Genomic DNA, 18,024 nt, shown 5'->3' on the forward strand with positions numbered 1-18,024 from the left:
GGGATTCTTCAGGCAAGAGCACTGGAGTGGGGTGCCATCACCTTCTCCTTTTTGAAGCTGGCAGACAATTAATAAATAGAGTAGTTAAGGAAGCAGTAAGTATATGAGCTACATTAACGAAGTCTAAATACAGCAGTTAGTAGTCATTTCACTGCATTTATCTTTTTTGCTTCATGTTGTGGACTAAGGTTTTGTTAGCATGTTAGATATATCAGACGAGAAGGAGTTTATCAAATCAAACATTAACTAGTGGTGGACACTCCACGTTTGCCCAAAGAACACAGAACTGACAACACTGACACCACTCACCATGTTAAGATTCCTGAGTGTTAAAGTGGGAAATCCACCAAAACTGAAAGATACATCCTTTTGGAGAGTAGAGATTCATTCTTATAATGACACCAAGAAGCAATTGGAAGAGCAGTGTGCATGATGACACAGAGCAATGATCCACCCACGGCAGCCGGGGACACAGAGTTGGGGTGCCCACAGACAGGTCTGCATTTAGGAACCGGGTGAGGACATGGGAGTCAGGAGGGAGAGGGTGATGGTACCCAGGCCTCCGTCCACACTGACCAGAGACAGATGTGAGAAACAGCTGGACAGAAGCTGGCAGAGAGGAGTCGCTCCACAACCCCATCACAGCTCCCAGGAGCAGGTGCTGAGAGGAGTCTAGGGACAAGCTCAGGGCAGGGGTGGGCACTCTGATAGGGTCAGAGCCAAGCAGACAGAGAGAGGAGTCCAGACAAAAGCAGGAGCAGCCTCGAGAAGGAAGCTGTCTTGTTAAAAGGAGAGCAAGAGCCTCTGGTCTGCACAGAGGAGGGCTGCAGAGCCCGGATGGGAGTCAGAAAGGGTCTGTCCTTTGAAGGCTTTGAATGTCAGCCAAACCTCCGCTGGACTTAATAGGTACCGGGATGTAACTGAATTATGGTGATTTTAAGTCAGAGTTGAAAATTTATATCTGAGTTTTCATTTCCATAGAATTCATTTTTCACTTTGGTATTCATTATTTATTCTCTCTTCCCCACTGAAATAATATATTTATAACTCATTCTAACCCAAAGACTGTTGGTGTGAATTTCACAGTAGGGCAAAGGAAGTCCTTCAGATTTTGAATATCTACAAATACATAATCATAAACATAAAAGCAGTGAATCTTTCTGATATATTTCAGAATACTGAAAGTATACATGGAGCAAAGCAAAAAACCATTCATTTATTCATTTTGTTTAACAGAATAACGTACAAAAACATGAATTGATTTTTAAAATATTTTTTAGGAATTGGTATTTATATCCAAAGGTCTCCCAGGTGGCGCTAGTAGCAAAGAACCCGCCTGTCAATGCAGGAGAGGTAAGAGGAGTGGATTTGATCCCTGGGTTGGGAAGCTCCCCTGGAGGAGGGAATGGAAACCTACTCCATTGCCTGGAGAGTCCCATGGACAGAGGAGCCTGGCCAGCTGCAGTCCATGAGATCACAAAGAGGACACGACTGAGTGACTGAGCACACACATACACTCATTCATATCCAAAGAGGGAATAAATAGTGATAGAATATCTTTTATGAATTATTATTTAGAATGTGAAACCACCAAGAAAATGTTTCGGTTCCCAGAATATTATTTTAATGTGACAGAAATTCAGTTCACAAAAATTAAAACTAAGAAATGAAACATTGTATGTAATTTATTCTCAAGTACGCATTTCAGTGAAAATTTGTCATTAAAATTTTAAAATGAATCTATTTTTTTGGTCATGAGAGCTACTCCAAAGTAAAAAAACCACATGTGTTTTTGCACTTACGGGTCTCCTAAATTTTCTCCCCTCTGTCTCTTAATGGCATGAATGCAGTTGGAGGTGGTTTGTGTGATGAATTTGGGTTTACCTTTGCTTCAATCTGTTTAGTATCTGGATTCTGAAACAAAAATTTGATTTTGCTCTTGCCGTCATCAGAGGAACCTTTCAGCTGAGAAAACTTATACCTCCAAAGTACCACCTAACAAGAAAAGAAAAAATAGGTGAGTCAGTGCAGCTCATCTCTGTATTCAAATGGAGAGATTGCTCTTTTAACTGGTAAAAGTAATCATACTAAGTTAGTCCTATATATCCCAGCATTAAAAATAAACTAAAATATGCTTATCAAAGGCTATAATTTAGTAATTGGTATATCCTTTAATTCCCCAAAGCAACATCCATTTCCATGAAATAATCATTTAAATATATATGTGAATAAAGTAATTTGAATATCTCATTTTACATAACCATGAAATAAAAGCCATGCCAGGGAATCAGCAAAAACACCTATCATCCATTTCTTTGTTTTTCTTCCATAGTAGCAACAAAGTGATTTTCAGCTGATTACTCCACAGAACTTCCTCTTGAAGCAAAAGCTAACCAGACCCACATCTTTGTCAAGATGAAAGGACACCCGAGTGTGTGACTACGAGGAAGCATCTTAGAAACGTCATTCATCTGGCAATGGTGGGAGCGGGGACAAAGAGGCAGGGGACTCTCCCAGACCACCGAAGGCCCCCAGCTCCAGACCTGTCCCATTCATGAGGCTGCGGGTGTCTTGAGAGGAGGGAAGGTATCCTTTTCTGCGTACCTTGTGTCTCTCAACTGTCAAGGCACAGAGTCCATGCATAAAAAGGTAAGGTAAGGTAAGGTAAAGTCGCTCAGTCGTGTCCGACTCTTTGCGACCCCATAGACTGTAGCCCACCAGGCTCCTCCATCCATGGGATTCTCCAGGCAAGAATACTGGAGTGGGTTGCCATTTAATAAACACAAGGAGAAGGCAGGCCTGGCCGATGCTGCAGGAATCCAAATGAGAATGACTGCCTGCACTGGTCAGGTGCACCCTCCAGATTTATTTAGGGGGAGTTGTTGAGGAAGAGGCCTGGGCACAGGACACAATTTAGGTTCCTTTTGATAATGGAGAGAGGAATGCAGGGGAGTCAGAACGAGATGGACAGCAAGCAGTAGGGTGGACCCGTGGTGCTCAGGGGCTCAGGATGCATCCTGAGGAAGCTAGGTGCGTATCTGAGCTGGAGTCAACAGAACAGAAACTCACCAGCATTGGGCCAGGCCCAAGACTGGATGAAACTTCCTGATCAAACATTTTAATTTATTTTCCTATAATGTCTGTATGTATCAGTATTTCCATCAAATAAATGGAACCTTTACAGAGGTTTAAACAGATGATGACTTTGACAGTTTACTTGGACTCTCTTAAAAGAAAAGGGGAAAAAACTAACAAACAAACAGAAAAAGTCTTTCTAAAATGTAGACCCTGTGGGTTGCTTTGCAGTAGCTTAAAGTCATGAAACTCTTCACTATGATCTTGTGTGGCCTTGCATGTCATGGCTCATAGCTTCTCTGAGTTCTGCAAATCCCCACATCATGACGAGGGGCACTGATTACACAGAGTACTTACTATAATCATATCTATGTAAATTTTAGAATAATCAAGATACACGTGGAAAAGGGGGTTCTTGCTCATGTTTCCACCTGCTTGCTGAATGTGGTGTGCTGTTATTCGTAACTTACTAATCTTATATTGAGTAACTTCACATGCCATCTGCATAATAAAGACTGGCAGAAAATTTGGTTTTGCTGGTATTAATTTCTTGGATCCTTGGGAGTTTGTTTTTATGTTGTTTATTGTTGGTTGTTGCTTTTTTTCTGGCAACGTGATGAAATTCAGCCACATTTATGACTCATATTAGCAATTCTCTGCAGAAATCAGCCCTTTGCCCGTGACTTCTTTGTAGCATATGCATACACCTTTGCCAGCTTAATGGAGAGCAACAGCTCTGGGGAGAACATGAAATGAGTTTACTGAGATGGCTACATCTAAGTCAATATACCTGACAACGTAATAAGCCACCACTGCTTTCTTCTCCTCCAGGTTGTCTGAAGGCTGCTCCAGTGACAGAGACTAAGCACTTTATTAAATAACCGCTAAATTAACACATGAGCCCTAAGACATTTTATTTTTGAGGCAGTGCTATTCTTCAATTTGACTAATTTGATTTCTAAGCTTAGCTATGAACTTTATTACTACAAGTCAATCATTTTCCTTTTTTCCCCCTAAGTATGATTTAAAAATCCTGCAATTCAAAGAAATCTTTATTCTTAGAAATTGACTCAAATGTAAAGGTGTTCATTAAATTAGCAATGTATAACAAGTTACCTTGGGATGAGTGATCTTTCTGTGCTGAATTGAACTGATTTAGTTACATGCTTCCAGGCTGCCTTGAACTCCCTTTGCTGAGAACCAGTGAGCCTCCATCCTATAACTCTAACATACTACCTGTGTTGTGTGCTTAGTCACTCAGTCGTCCGACTCCTTGCGTTCCCATAGACTGTAGTCACCAGGCTCCTCTGTCTATGTGATTTCTCCAGGCAAGAATACTGGAGTGGGTTGCCATGCCCTCCTCCAAGGGATCTTCCCAACCCAGCGATCAAACCCAGGTCTCCTGCATTGCAGGTGGATTCTTTACCACCTGAGCCACCAGGGAAGCCCACACTACCTATAAAACTAAAAAAAAAAGTTTCCCCATTTTTGATATTGGAAATGTGGACATGGAAAAATAGTAAAAGAATACTTTGGTTAAAAAAATTGTTCTGAAAGAAGAAAATTTCCCTTCACTGTGAGGTCATACCTTTAGTAAAAGAGAATATACATATGTGTTGTGCTTAGTCGCTCAGTCGTGCCTGACTTTTTGTGACCCTATGGTCTGTAGCCTGCCAGGTGCCTCTGTTCAGGAGGATTCTCCAGGCAAGGATACTGGAGTGGGTTTCCGTACCCTTCTCCAGGGGATCTTCCCAACCCAGGGACTGAACTCAGGTCTCCCATATTGCAGGAGGATTCTTTACCATCTGAGCCTCCCAGGGAAGCCCATTTATATAAAATACATGGATATATATGTATATATGGGGCTTCCCTGATGGCTCAGACAGTAAAGAATCTGCCTGCAATGCAGGAGACTCAGGTTCAGTCCCTGTGTTGGGAAGATCCCCTGGAGAAGGGAATGGCTACCCACTCCAGTATAAACACTTTATATAGTAGTAATGTTTTGTGGCAAAACATTCATTTTATTAAAATTCAAACTTCTATTTTTCTCTAAGCAGATTGAGGCATAATTTATCTCCTATTAATAAAGTTTGACACCTGATCACCAGGCAGCTTGCTGACAGTAGTTGGAAGCAGATTCCGTTGTTCTCAGCGCAGGACGCCTGCCTCGTGCTCGAGCTGACGGGGTACCCTACCTTGGTCGCAGCGTCGAAGCAGATGAAGCCGGTGCTGAAGTCAATCGTGAGCCCCATCAGGTGACCCTCCAGCACACACGCATATGTCTTGCACTGGACAGAACAGAGAACTGTTACTTTCATGGGACTGACCCAACATCAGGGTGAAGAGCCCACATTTATCAGACTGTGTCATACTGCCTGTGACAAGTTCCTTATATGATTAATAACACAACAGCAGACTTTACTTCAGCAATAGCTGTAGAAGAAAGCCGGTCTGACTGACATCCTGATGTAAACAGAGCACGAGCTGAATGGTTGTGGATCTGCCTGGGGGATGCGGGATTGTTTCCCATCCTACCCTAGGTGACCTTGTCTTGACCTTGTGCCACTTTGATGCCCTTCACTCTTTTGGCAATAAAACTATACACATATTTTTGAGTGTAGGCAAGATGATATTAAATTGTTATATTCTGTAGCTAAATATCACTGCATTTTTATTAAACTAAAAGTGAGTTATTTTAAAATTATTGTCATTTTATCAATATTATTAGAGAGAGCTCTCAGGCAAACAGACATATTTACTAATCAGGTCAAGAACACCATGACCTTAAGAGTCTCTGTATATCGATTAGTACAAGTTACGTCCAAAAGACATTTACCTTTGCCTATTATTTGTGTAAACTTATTGATTCTTCTAAATCAATAATTAACGATTGTTCACACTGAGATCAGACTAAATTATAATTTTAATTATATAAATATTTTGGGAAGACTACTAAAATATAGATGCTGAGATACAAAGAATAACAGATAAGAAATCAAATTTGGGGATTATATGAAATGATGCATGTTTATGTTATAGGCCGGTTTTACTTGCACTTAATTGCAAACTGGAGTGGGATATTCAAATCATGAAAAATACTTGTAATTAACAAGCAAAGGGGAAAGAGAGAGGGAGGAAGAAAGAGAGAGACCTCTACCAACCCTTATATCCTATTTGTGTTTGTAATACTGGGTATGAAAGTATCCATACATTAAGTGAGCCTCATTCTGACCATTGTTTTGTTGAGTTGCTAAGTTGTGTCCAACTCTTTCGTGACCCCATAGACTGCAGCATGCCAGACTCCTCTGTCCAACTATAACTATGGCCAAATGTATCAAGTTGCCTCCACCAGACAGGTACATTCATGTGCTTAAGCCCAGTTTACATAGGAGTGTTATGACCATGTCAAATTATTCATTTGAAGTTCAGTTTTTCAAAAAAGGAGATTAAAAAGCAAACTTAATGGGCCTTATGAGTTGATCTGGGGGCTTCCTGGGTGGCTCAGTGGTAAAGACCACTTGCAATGCTGCTTCTTGCAGAAGACCCGGGCTGGAGGTTGAATTTCTGGATGGGGAAGATCCCCTGGAGGAGGAAATGGCAACCCACTCCAGTATTCTTCCCTGAAGAATCCCATGGACAGAGGAGCCTGGTGGGCTACAGTCCATGGGGTTAGAAAGAGTCAGAAATGACTCAGCACGCAGCAAGTTGATTTTGGAGTGTAATTTCATTTAGTACACGAGCACCTTCCCTCCTTGCATCCAATCATTGTCACTTTATTAAAACTACTATCAAATTTAAGGCACATCCAAGGTTGCCTGATTTCCTCTAAATTATACATGATTGTTTTCTGTTTTCAAATGACATTATTTAAAAAATACATGCCAAGTGAAAACACCTTCAGTATAGAGCATTAACAGTTATCTAATAAAGAACATAATTGTGAATTAAATTACATTATTTCAATAATAATTATATTAAAACAGATGATATAAGTTGAAACCCCTCAAAGTTTTATTCTATGATTTATAGTCTTAGTAAACATATATAATGAGTATACTTGTATGTTTGAATATGGAAATATTTGATTTATTGTTTAATTTCTATGTTTATTTCATAATAAAATTGAATTACAGCTAGAAAAGAGCAAAAAATTATCCTTCTTAAAAAAGTTAAATTTGCAGTTAATTATATATAAATATATATAAACATATATTTATATATTATAAATATATAATCATATAAATTATATATTATATGAAAGTGAAAAAAGTGAAAGTGTGAGTTGCTCAGTCGTTTCGGACTCTTTGCGACCCCATGGACTGTAGGGTCCTCTGTCTATGGAATTTTCCAGGCAAGAATACAACAGTGGGTTGCCATCCCCTTCTCCAGGGACTATATAATTGTTATATATTATGTATGATCATTATATGTAATATAATTATGATATAATATATAATGATTATATATTAATTTGCACAATTTTATATATTATTACATAACATTTGAAGATACATCAAAAATAAAATTATTTTTCATATGCCCTTTTGGATGACAGCTAAATGTCTATAGTGGGTAAAAAACACAATGAAAGTCTGAAATAAATAACTTCAAGAGAAATCAATTTTTGAATGTTATACACTTTACTGAAAGCCTTATTTTAAAAAGGCTGTATTAATTCAGATTGAATTAGTGTAAAGTAAACAATAATTATCCATCCCTTACCAGTATTATTCACTTACTCTGGGGAAATGTTTCAAAAATTGGACAAACAAAGGTACTAAAAATAATAGTAAATTAATTAGGCTTAATTGTGGTAATTTGAATACTAGGGAAATGTAAGTTGTAAGTCATATTTTGATTAAAATAAAAATGTTAATTTTTTGTGTTCATTACATTTTATACTGACATCCTGGGAAGTATGATTAAATTTTAAGATGTTAATTTAAATGACAATTAGGATGTTTAGAAATATCTCCAACAGTTAATTATCTATTAAATAAATATATAGATATTTGCATTAAGTACTAAGTAATTAGTGATCAGAAAATATTTAAATAGACAAAGGAATAGATTAGAAGGTAGAAAATGTTAAAATGCAGTCCTCTTAATGAAAACTGATTTCAAAATAAAATAATTTATTAATTCTTAATAATTCATCAACTCACTGGACATGAGTTTGAATAAACTACAGGAGATGTGAAGGCTAGGGTAGCCTGGTGTGCTGCAGTCCGTGGGATCACAGTCAGACATGACTGAGCGACTGAACAACAACAACAAAATAGCTGTTTCACAATGGGGCATGTGTCTCCTCTTTATTTCATTTAATTATCAACTTTAGTTGAAGTGGAAATACTAGGAAATATGAGTAAACTAAACTTATGAGTAAACACATAAACTTCTTCATGTAAATATTTTTACATGCTTGAATTTTGAAAATAACAGATCCACAGTAATCAGTCATTGGTTATTTCTGGTGGAGCACACAAGGGGAAGTTATAAAATGTGCAAAACAACGAAAAGCTAAAAAGATATTAAATGTTTTACTTTCATGTATATATGCATCTTAAATTCCTATTGTGAATATGTAAGGTGCCAGTCAAAAAAAGGCATTGCTCAGGACATCAGCTTATAGAATATGAGGTCCAGAGTTAAAAAAAATAGTAAAATAGAATGAAACAACAATTTTATCTCTATCTCATTTCTAAACATTAGGAGACTTGAAAATCTTAAATTGAAACCAGCAAGTAGAAATTGCTGTGTATTTGTTTCCAAGTGAAGTGCAATATTCCAGGGAAATGATAATAAAGAAAACCTAAAACTATCAAAATGAGTAACAAAAATGTCAACTCCTCTACAGCTTCATACAATGCTTTAATGTCTTTAATGTCATTTAATGCTTTAATGTCTTAGGGGTTGATACTTAAAATATTAATAAAATAATATTTAAGATATTTCTCATCTTTCCACTTTTGATATGAAAAATCTATTTACTAAATTGAGGTTCTATACAACTAGATTATTGAAACAACACGTCTTAATTACTTTAACATTTTTAAATACATGCATATCAGCAAAATATTAGAAAATGTTAATTGAGCAATGAAAAAATGATAAATGAGTCTTCTCCTTGTCTCTTCCCCTGATTTGTCATGTCACATTGTTGTGATTTGATGGATTGAATATAAAAATTTGTAGTCAGAAAAAAATTAATACATGTCACAAATCAGCTCAATGTAATTGGAAAAGTATGCATCCAGGTCCATTGTCACAGGCAACCATCCCTGGATAATAATGATGTTGCCATCAGACATTTCACATATAAGAAATAAAGTTTAATAAACACCTGCTGATTACCTGTGAGTACAAAATGCACTGACTTCAGTCAGTAGAGAAATATAATACTCCCAGAAACCTATAACTCAGTATGAGGAAAACAAGTACAGATCACTCCAACTCATGCAGAGTGTGGACAGACCTAAGGAAAAAAGACAAAAGAGATGCTGCATTCTGAGGGGGAGGGGGGCAAGCTTGAATAGGACCGATGAGGAGGAACAGTGGTGGGCACATGGCAGGGCAGACTGGGAGTCAGGAAAATCGTCCTCCATGGCATGACCTCTGAGGAAGCTTCAAATTCACCTGTGTGGTCTTGTAGGGTAGTGATGAAAACAAGGCTTCCCAGCAAGAAAAGAGACTTGTGAGTGAATAGTCATTCCGGCTGGAAATTAAGTGGTTGTGATTGGAGACCAGGAAATGGTTTTGTAAGCAATTAATTAAAGTAAGAACATTTCTGTTTTAGATGTCAGGTATGGATGTCAGAGTTTGGCTATAAAGAAGGCTGAGCGCCAAAGAATTGATGCTTTTGAACTGTGGTGTTGGAGAAGACACTTCAGAGTCCCTTGGACTGCAAGGAGATCCAGTCCATCCTAAAGGAGATCAGTCCTGAGTGTTCATTGGAAGGACTGACGCTGAACCTGAAGCTCCAATACTTTGGGCACCTAATGTGAAAAGCCAACTCATTAGAAAAGATCCTGATGCTGGAAAAGATTGAAGGCAGGAGGAGAAGTGGACGACAGAGGATGAGATGGATGGATGGCATCACCAACTCAGCGGACGTGAGTTTGAGCAAGCTCCAGGAGATGGTGATGGACAGGGAAGCCTGGCGTGCTGCAATCCATGGGGTTGCAAAGAGTTGGACACAACTGACTGACTGAACAACAACAGCAAGATTCTAATTAAATTTAGAAATGTGTTTTTGATGAGCAGTAGGAAATAGGCTAGAAAGATCAAATTACAGAAAAATTAAAATGCTTTCAGAGTCGTGTTGCACTTCATTTAAACAATGGCCAATGACTGAACATTTGAGCCTCACAGAACTGGATTTTCATGTTTGCCTAAATTTATAACAGAACTCTAGGGAGGGGTCATGCATCCTGGGGGTCACAGGGCCTCAGCTTTCACAGACCCTCACCTGTATCCGCTCCACCTCAAGGAAGGTTGCCGTTTGGAAGGCTCGTTCCCACTGCGCGAGGTCAGAGTCGAGCTCCACTGAGAAGTACAGGTCCTCCCCAGACTCGGACTGCACGGTGAAGCAGTGCCTCCGCCGGTCCAGCAGGTCACTGTCCTGATGGAAACTTGGAGTTATGCAGACTGGCACACACCTGAGCTACTGACCCAGCCACCCTCGGCTCAGTGTTGACCACTGTGTGGTGGAGACGCTGCAGGAACAAGGATTCCACCCTCTGACGTCACTAATTCTTCATTACAATGGTCACAGAGGACAATTTCCAATCCTCAAAGTCCATAACTGACACACTTCCTTTCTGAACTGACACTGAAGAATTTCTGGCTTCAACTCTTCCTAGCAAGAGTAGTTATCAAAGCCCTGACTGCATGAGATTCCATTTCTCACTGGACAGGTGGATAACACACAATGTTCCTTTGTCCTTCCAGAGCTGTGAAGATGATGAGATTAAGCAATACTTAATGTAATTTGTAAGTTTTAAGGAGATTATAAGCATGGTATCTTTTACTGAGTTGATTTCTATAATCCTTAAACTATCATGGGAATATTCTACCAGCTGAGACATGAAAAAAGTGAGTCTAACATGTTTCAGAAATTTTACTGCTTTTTAAAAACTACACATTTCCCTTACCTAATTGTAATTCATTAAGTCAAAAGGACTTTGACATGGCAATTTCTTGGTCTTAGGAGAAGTTTTCAACTAACATGCTCACACATCTATATGTGCAGCAACTTCAGGGATGTTAAAAGGTGAAAAGAATGCAGCTAAGAACTGATGAAAAATTGTAGAAGAGAAAGTTGAGGAAATGACTCAGAATGTTATAAATCTGCTTTTGTACATCACAAAATGAAAAAAAAAAATTTGTGTGTCCTTTTCAACCAATATGACCAATGTGGGAAAATAGCATGCATTTTAAATGATACTAACTCAATAATTACAAAACTTCAATTCTTTTGTGCTATGCAGAAATTCGTCAAGAGTAGGTGAAAGTAATATACACAAATGCAAGTATTTCCATTTTTATAGCTACAGGAGATGCCAAGATATTGAAATTACTTTTCTAATAAAATGTCACTGAATACCTACTAGGATAATTATTTTCAAAATTATCTAGCCTTTAAATTATTATTCATATATTCACTATCCGAAGGGGTGTGGGGAAGGGGGATATCATGACCCCGGCTGACCCTCTGCCTTCCAAACTGCCCTCTGTCACAGCCTGGATAAGGATCCCCCTGTTTAAATCTAGCCACTCGGCCTGGCTTACACTCCTTCATTAGCTTAACATCTCTTAGATTCAGCTGTTGACAGGAAACCTGGAGGAAATTCCTATTTAAAAAAAGGAGAGTTCCAGTAAAGACAAGTAGCCCTCATAGACAATGCTGCATACTTTCAAAGGGAGAAATGCTTTATACTTAAACTTTTTAAAAAGTAAACAGCATATAAACAAAATACGATTATCAAAAGAAGATTTTTTATCTTTGATTTACATTCTTGATTTCTTATTTAGTATACTTGAATCAGTTTTCATTATTACTTCGACTGATATCAGCATTTCCCCCCTAAGACATTGTTATGAAGCAAACAGAAGCTTTGCTACAATAAATTAGCATAACTAGCACTATAAAAGCAAACAAACAAGAGACACATGAAAACAATAATGCTAATTTCTTATAATATTATTCAGGGTTGACTTTCAATACTGCCTATTCAGATTAATGGTTTTAATTAATAGCTATAAGATTCATCTTCAGATTTCTATTCTAATATTCTACTTCAGAGGATAATTACACCATACTAAAAAGAATCATCAAATCCATGCTTTGCAATCCAAAGAATATATGATTTTTAGGACAAAAATCCATCCAGCAGGGAGAGGTGTACCACTTCTTCCTATAAATGTGGGCATTGTAGGGTCATAAACAGCCAGAATCATGGCCAGTTATTTGGCCCTGCCTTTAGGAAATAATCCAAAGTCCCCCCTTTAAATAGTTCCAAAGAATAAAATTCCTACTCTCAGCTTTTAATACTTGTTATGTGAAGATTGTTCTTCAGTCTCCTAATATTCTCTTTTAGAAAATAGAATCTTTTGCAGAAGTAGTAAAAATAAAAATAGTTTATAAGATATAGACAGATGAAAATAACCCTGTTAAGGTCCCAGCTGAAAAACCCTGCCCCCCTCATCAACAGGGCTTCCTGGCTGGCTCAGTGGTAAAGAATCCACCTGCCAATGAAGGAAATGGGGGTTCAGTCCCTGGATCTGGAAGATCCCCTGGAGAAGATCCCACTCCAGTATTCTTGCCTGGAGAATCCCATGGACAGAGGAGCCTGGTGGGCTACAGTCCAGGGGGTCGCAAAAAGTCCAACACAACAGCACACACACACACTCTTTAAAGTATGCAAAGGAGAAGTAACACAAAGCAGACAGTGCTCAGAGTGTGTGGCTGAGTTTCTTTAAGAAATACTGTGGCTGCTGCTAAGTCGCTTCAGTCGTGTCCGACTCTGTGCAACCCCATGGACTGCAGGCCACCAGGCTTCTCCATCCATGGGATTCTCCAGGCAAGAACACTGGAGTGGGTTGCCATTTCCTTCTCCAATGCATGAAAGTGGAAAGTGAAAGTGAAGTCGCTCAGTCGTGTCCGACTCTTAGCGACCCCATGGACTGCAGCCCACCAGGCTCCTCCATCCATGGGATTTTCCGGGCAACAGTACTGGAGTGGGGTGCCATTGCCTTAAAGTTGACATCATTCTAAAGAAACAACTAGCAAAATGGATACAAAAGCTATCTGGAATTTTACCGAATTCTCAGTGACTTCCTATTGCAACAATCCTGTGTATAGCACAGAAGTTTAATTGATTTATGACAGCTAAATATGCATCTCTACACTCAGAGAAATAATGTAACTGTGAGACTTAAATATATTACAACGCACACATATATACATACACACACACATCTTTCTTTGCATATACCTTTTTACTTTCTACATTCTCTAATTCCAAGTTTTATTCAGATCTTTCTCTTCTGCATTTTACACAGCAAATACAACTCTGGTAATAACTGAAGCTTAAATTCAGACTGTCTCCAGGTGACCTTCTACTTCATCCTCCAAGGACGTGACAAACCTCTCCTTGTGTCCCTCTCCCACGGAGGGACCTGGGATCTGCTCAAGCCTTATCTAAGTCGACGTGCATTTCTCTCCACTCCATCTTTTCTCTTATGTGTTTTTCTTTTCCATGTCTTCACCTTGTATTTTCCTTCATATCCAGGTATTGTTTATTTTCATAAACTACCTGTGAACCCAGGACCCCAATTGGCCAAGCAAAGCCTTTACAAACATCACTGCTTTTTGGTCCTACCTTCAGGATCTTACACATGATCTCGTAAACTGAAAAAGTTTTCTCTGCTCGGGTCCAGTCCCACGTAGTCACCTTGAAAAGATGAGAAATGAACTCATCATGTGTTTTAGAAAGATGGCCCCTACTTTCCTCTATTAATACACAGTGGTGCACCCATGAAGTTCTCACACACACGCAAGGCAGCCTGAGTAGTGAGGTTTTCCTCAGGCAGTGTTTCTGCCTCGGCCCGCCCAGTTTCACACTGTTTCTCTTCCTCTTTCAGCAGACATTTCATATTATAAGCATATTATAAGACATTTCATATTATAATGGGACAACTTCCCATTGCTCAGTGTCTTGACGTATCTTAAGTAGTGTCTGCATTGCTGCTGCTAAGTCACTTCAGTTGTGTCCGACTCTGCGTGACCCCATAGATGGCAGCCCACCAGGCTACCCCGTCTCTGGGATTCTCCAGGCAAGAACACTGGAGTGGGTTGCCATTTCCTTCTCCAATGCATGAAAGTGAAAAGTGAAAGCGAAGTCGCTCAGTCGTGTCCGACCCTCAGCGACCCCATGGACTGCAGCCTTCCAGGCTCCTCCGTCCATGGGATTCTCCAGGCAAGAGTACTGGGGTGGGGTGCGTTATCTCTACAAAAATTATAAGTGTTGTTTTGAGGGGAGTTAATTATTTTAATATGGGAAATGTAGCCAATATTTTGTAGTAACTGTAAATGAAAAATACTGTGTCCATATTTCACTATGTAATAGTCTGTTCTCTGTTTACCACTTTGAAAGAAAGTTATGACCAACCTAGATAGCATATTCAAAAGCAGAGACATTACTTTGCCAACAAAGGTTCGTCTAGTCAAGGCTATGGTTTTTCCTATGGTCATGTATGGTTGTGAGAGTTGGACTGTGAAGAAGGCTGAGCGCCGAGGAATTGATGCTTTTGAACTGTGGTGTTGGAGAAGACTCTTGAGAGTCCCTTGGACTGCAAAGAGATTCAACCAGTCCATTCTGAAGGAGATCAGCCCTGGGATTTCTCTGGAAGGAATGATGCTAAAGCTGAAACTCCAGTCCTTTGGCCACCTCATGCAAAGAGTTGACTCATTGGAAAAGACTCTGACGCTGGGAGGGATTGGGGGCAGGAGGAGAAGGGGACGACAGAGGATGAGATGGCTGGATGGCATCACTGACTCGATGGACATGAGTCTGGGTGAACTCTGGGAGTTGGTGATGGACAGGGAGGCCTGGTGTGCTGCGATTCATGGGGTTGCAAAGAGTCGGACACGACTGAGCGACTGATCTGACCTGATCTGATCTGATCTGACACACAAAGAATACTGGACATCGTGTCAACGCTGGCTTTTCATTTAAGAAAGACATATTTACATCAAGAAGTTTTTCTAAGTTCTTAACATTGTGAAGCTCTAAATAGCATGTTGAAGCTGTTTCACTTGTTTGTGCTTTTTTTTTTAAATTTTATTTTATTTAACTTTACAATATTGTATTGGTTTTGCCATATATCAAAATGAATCTGCCACAGGTATACATGTGTTCCCCATCCTGAACCCTCCTCCCTCCTCCCTCCCCATACCATCCCTCTGGGTCATTCCAGTGCACCAACCTCAAGCATCCAGTATCGTGCATCGAACCTGGACTGGCAACTCATTTCAAATATGCTTTAAACATGTATTTGTCTCTCCAGTCCTAAGAAATTGTTCAGAGTAGGGCCAGTGTAAAAGGTGTAAGCATTTATGATTTTCTGTCTTCTGGGTGATTTGAACTTTATGTGCACATAGATACTAAACATTACAACAAGTCTAACCTGATAATTCCAAGATCCTATGTAGTTATTAGACCTGTAAGCAAGTAGTTCAGCATTTAATATTTATAGTTGATAAATATTTATTGAGACTCTACTGTTGTGTAAGGTACATGTTTCCAAAAGCAAGACCTTAGGTGCAACAGGGCCTCATCCAAATTTAATTTGAAGGCTGATGATTAAATATGGGATATTACAAGTTATCGAAAGCACTACTGGTTTATTTGACTTAGACCTGTCAAATAATAAACATATTGAGCCTGGAAAAAATGCCAAAATAGAAATGCATCCTAGGTCTCTCAAGGGCTATAAAGTCAGTGTTTAATGCCAGAAAATATATCTTTAGCAAGAAATCCTCAGAAACATTTGGACTATTTTGCATTTTTTCCTGTACTTTATTTTCAAAATATATCACTAATATGCCCTTTGTCATTGTAAAGTTGATGTCACTATGCTGTGATAACATGGGAAAAATAAGGGATATTGAACAGAAACACTTACTGGAGGTGCCAGAAACTTGTAGAGGCAGGAGCCCCTCAGGGCCAGAAAGGCGGGTGAGTACACACGGTCCTGAAGCGGGTCTTGCTCCCGCATTTCACACCAGCCCATGTAGACAATCTGCAAGGAAGTGGAATACAATGATCTGTCAACGGAGTCTCATTTCTGGGGGCTTATGTGTATAAAGCACCACAAGACGCTTTCATTCTCTTATGAATGTATCAGATTAACTGCTGCAAAAAGTACATTAATCACATTTACCTTCAATAAATGAGTGTGAACCAGTCATCAGATTTTATAACATGTCTCCATCAATGTTTATAAACAATAACCTCCAAGGAACCAATGATTAGGTTGATAACTGATTTCTCAAGAAAAAGAATGAAAGCCAGAATATCGTGGAACATAAACATCAGGGTATAAAATGAGGACAACAATAGGCCTAGAATTCCATACATGGCAAAATTATCTTTTATTCATGATTGAATAAGGCTAACCCAAATTTGGGATGACTTTATGTATCTATTACATTGATGGGTTAAGTCTGAAAATTACAGCACCTGTGCACTGCTTTCTTTCGACTGATAAATATATTCAGAGAAGAGAGCTATCTTAACCTATGGTGTATCATGAGTCTAACTTTATCTAACTCTATGCAGACAAAAAAAAACCTTTCTATTTACAAGTAAGTAGTCCTTAATCTGAGAAATAGTGCAGGGAGATGAATGTAGTTAATTTTTGCTTTTCCATAGCTCAGAATCACATATAAAATCATTCGGAAGTAGACTGTACATATCTATTGTGCTGTTTGCTGCCTTAGCAGCCATTAGGTTGAGATTCTTCTGCTTTAGAAAGTGTGTATGTCTTATTTTATAGTGACAATATATTACATTTAGCTTTGTGTATTTGCAGGCTCTGCACTGGAAGATTCAACCAACTGCGGACTGTAAGCATAGGGCAACACTTCACAGTTGTGTGAATTCACAAATGCGGAACCCACAGACGTGGAGAACGGACTGTGGGACTTGAGAATCTGCAGACTTTGGTTCTGGAGACAGTCCTCTGCAGGAACCAAGGGATGGCAATAAGATCTGGGTAATAAAAATAGCTGTTTGACAGGAAGGGGCAAAAATGTTAAACAGACTTGCACTGGACCCTGTTTGCAATATAAAGACAATTTTGTGGGTATTAGAGACTATTAAACACTAGACCCAGTAGACATAGTCTACTCTACTTTGCTATCATATTGTAGAGAAAGAGTTGGTTTTTATTCCTTCAAAGCAGGTTTAATCCTCAAACAAATGCAATGCTGAGCAGACTATTTAAAACATATGCTAAGATCTTTTATGACAAATACGTGAAACATACTATATGAAATAGAAAAGTACAGAAATGGTATTTTAAAACCTTGGGGAAATTTTACCTGCTTTAAAATGTGATTTACAGCCTTTCTTTGTTTTCATTTCTTTGTTAATTTAATCATTACTATATAAATTTGCACACTGAGCCTTAATTTTGTTCCCCTTTGCTATTTTTAACTTTTATTTGAAGGGGTTCATTCTCCAGTCTTTAAATGAAATTAAGAAAACAATCTCATTCATAATAGCTACAGAGAATATAAAATACTTAGGCATTAACCAAAGAGGTGGAAGATTTGTACACTGAAAACTGCAAAATTTTAATGAAGGGAATTATAGATACAGATAAACAGTAAGAATCTGCGTCCATGGATTGGAAGAATTAATCTTTTAAGAGATCTGTAAC

The 18,024-nt window shown here is 38.8% G+C and overlaps 1 protein-coding gene across 1 annotated transcript in view; it reads right to left on the reverse strand.

The window, feature by feature from the left end:
* The window catches only part of SNTG1 (syntrophin gamma 1), a 417,402-nt gene that overhangs the window by 20,503 nt on the left and 378,875 nt on the right, over nt 1-18,024 (reverse strand). Inside the window, exons 14-18 of the mRNA XM_086335479.1 lie at nt 16,264-16,380; nt 13,959-14,030; nt 10,544-10,696; nt 5,271-5,363; nt 1,885-1,995 (exon numbers count right to left, since the gene is read on the reverse strand). Of these exons, the coding sequence (XP_086191605.1) occupies nt 1,885-1,995; nt 5,271-5,363; nt 10,544-10,696; nt 13,959-14,030; nt 16,264-16,380 (546 nt within the window). The remainder of the gene's footprint in view (nt 1-1,884; nt 1,996-5,270; nt 5,364-10,543; nt 10,697-13,958; nt 14,031-16,263; nt 16,381-18,024) is intronic.

The sequence above is a fragment of the Bos grunniens genome, chromosome 14, assembly GCF_055505025.1.
Source record: "Bos grunniens cultivar Pamir isolate PY7600 chromosome 14, Bosgru_T2T1.0, whole genome shotgun sequence".
In the NCBI taxonomy this organism is placed as follows: Eukaryota; Metazoa; Chordata; class Mammalia; order Artiodactyla; family Bovidae; genus Bos; species Bos grunniens.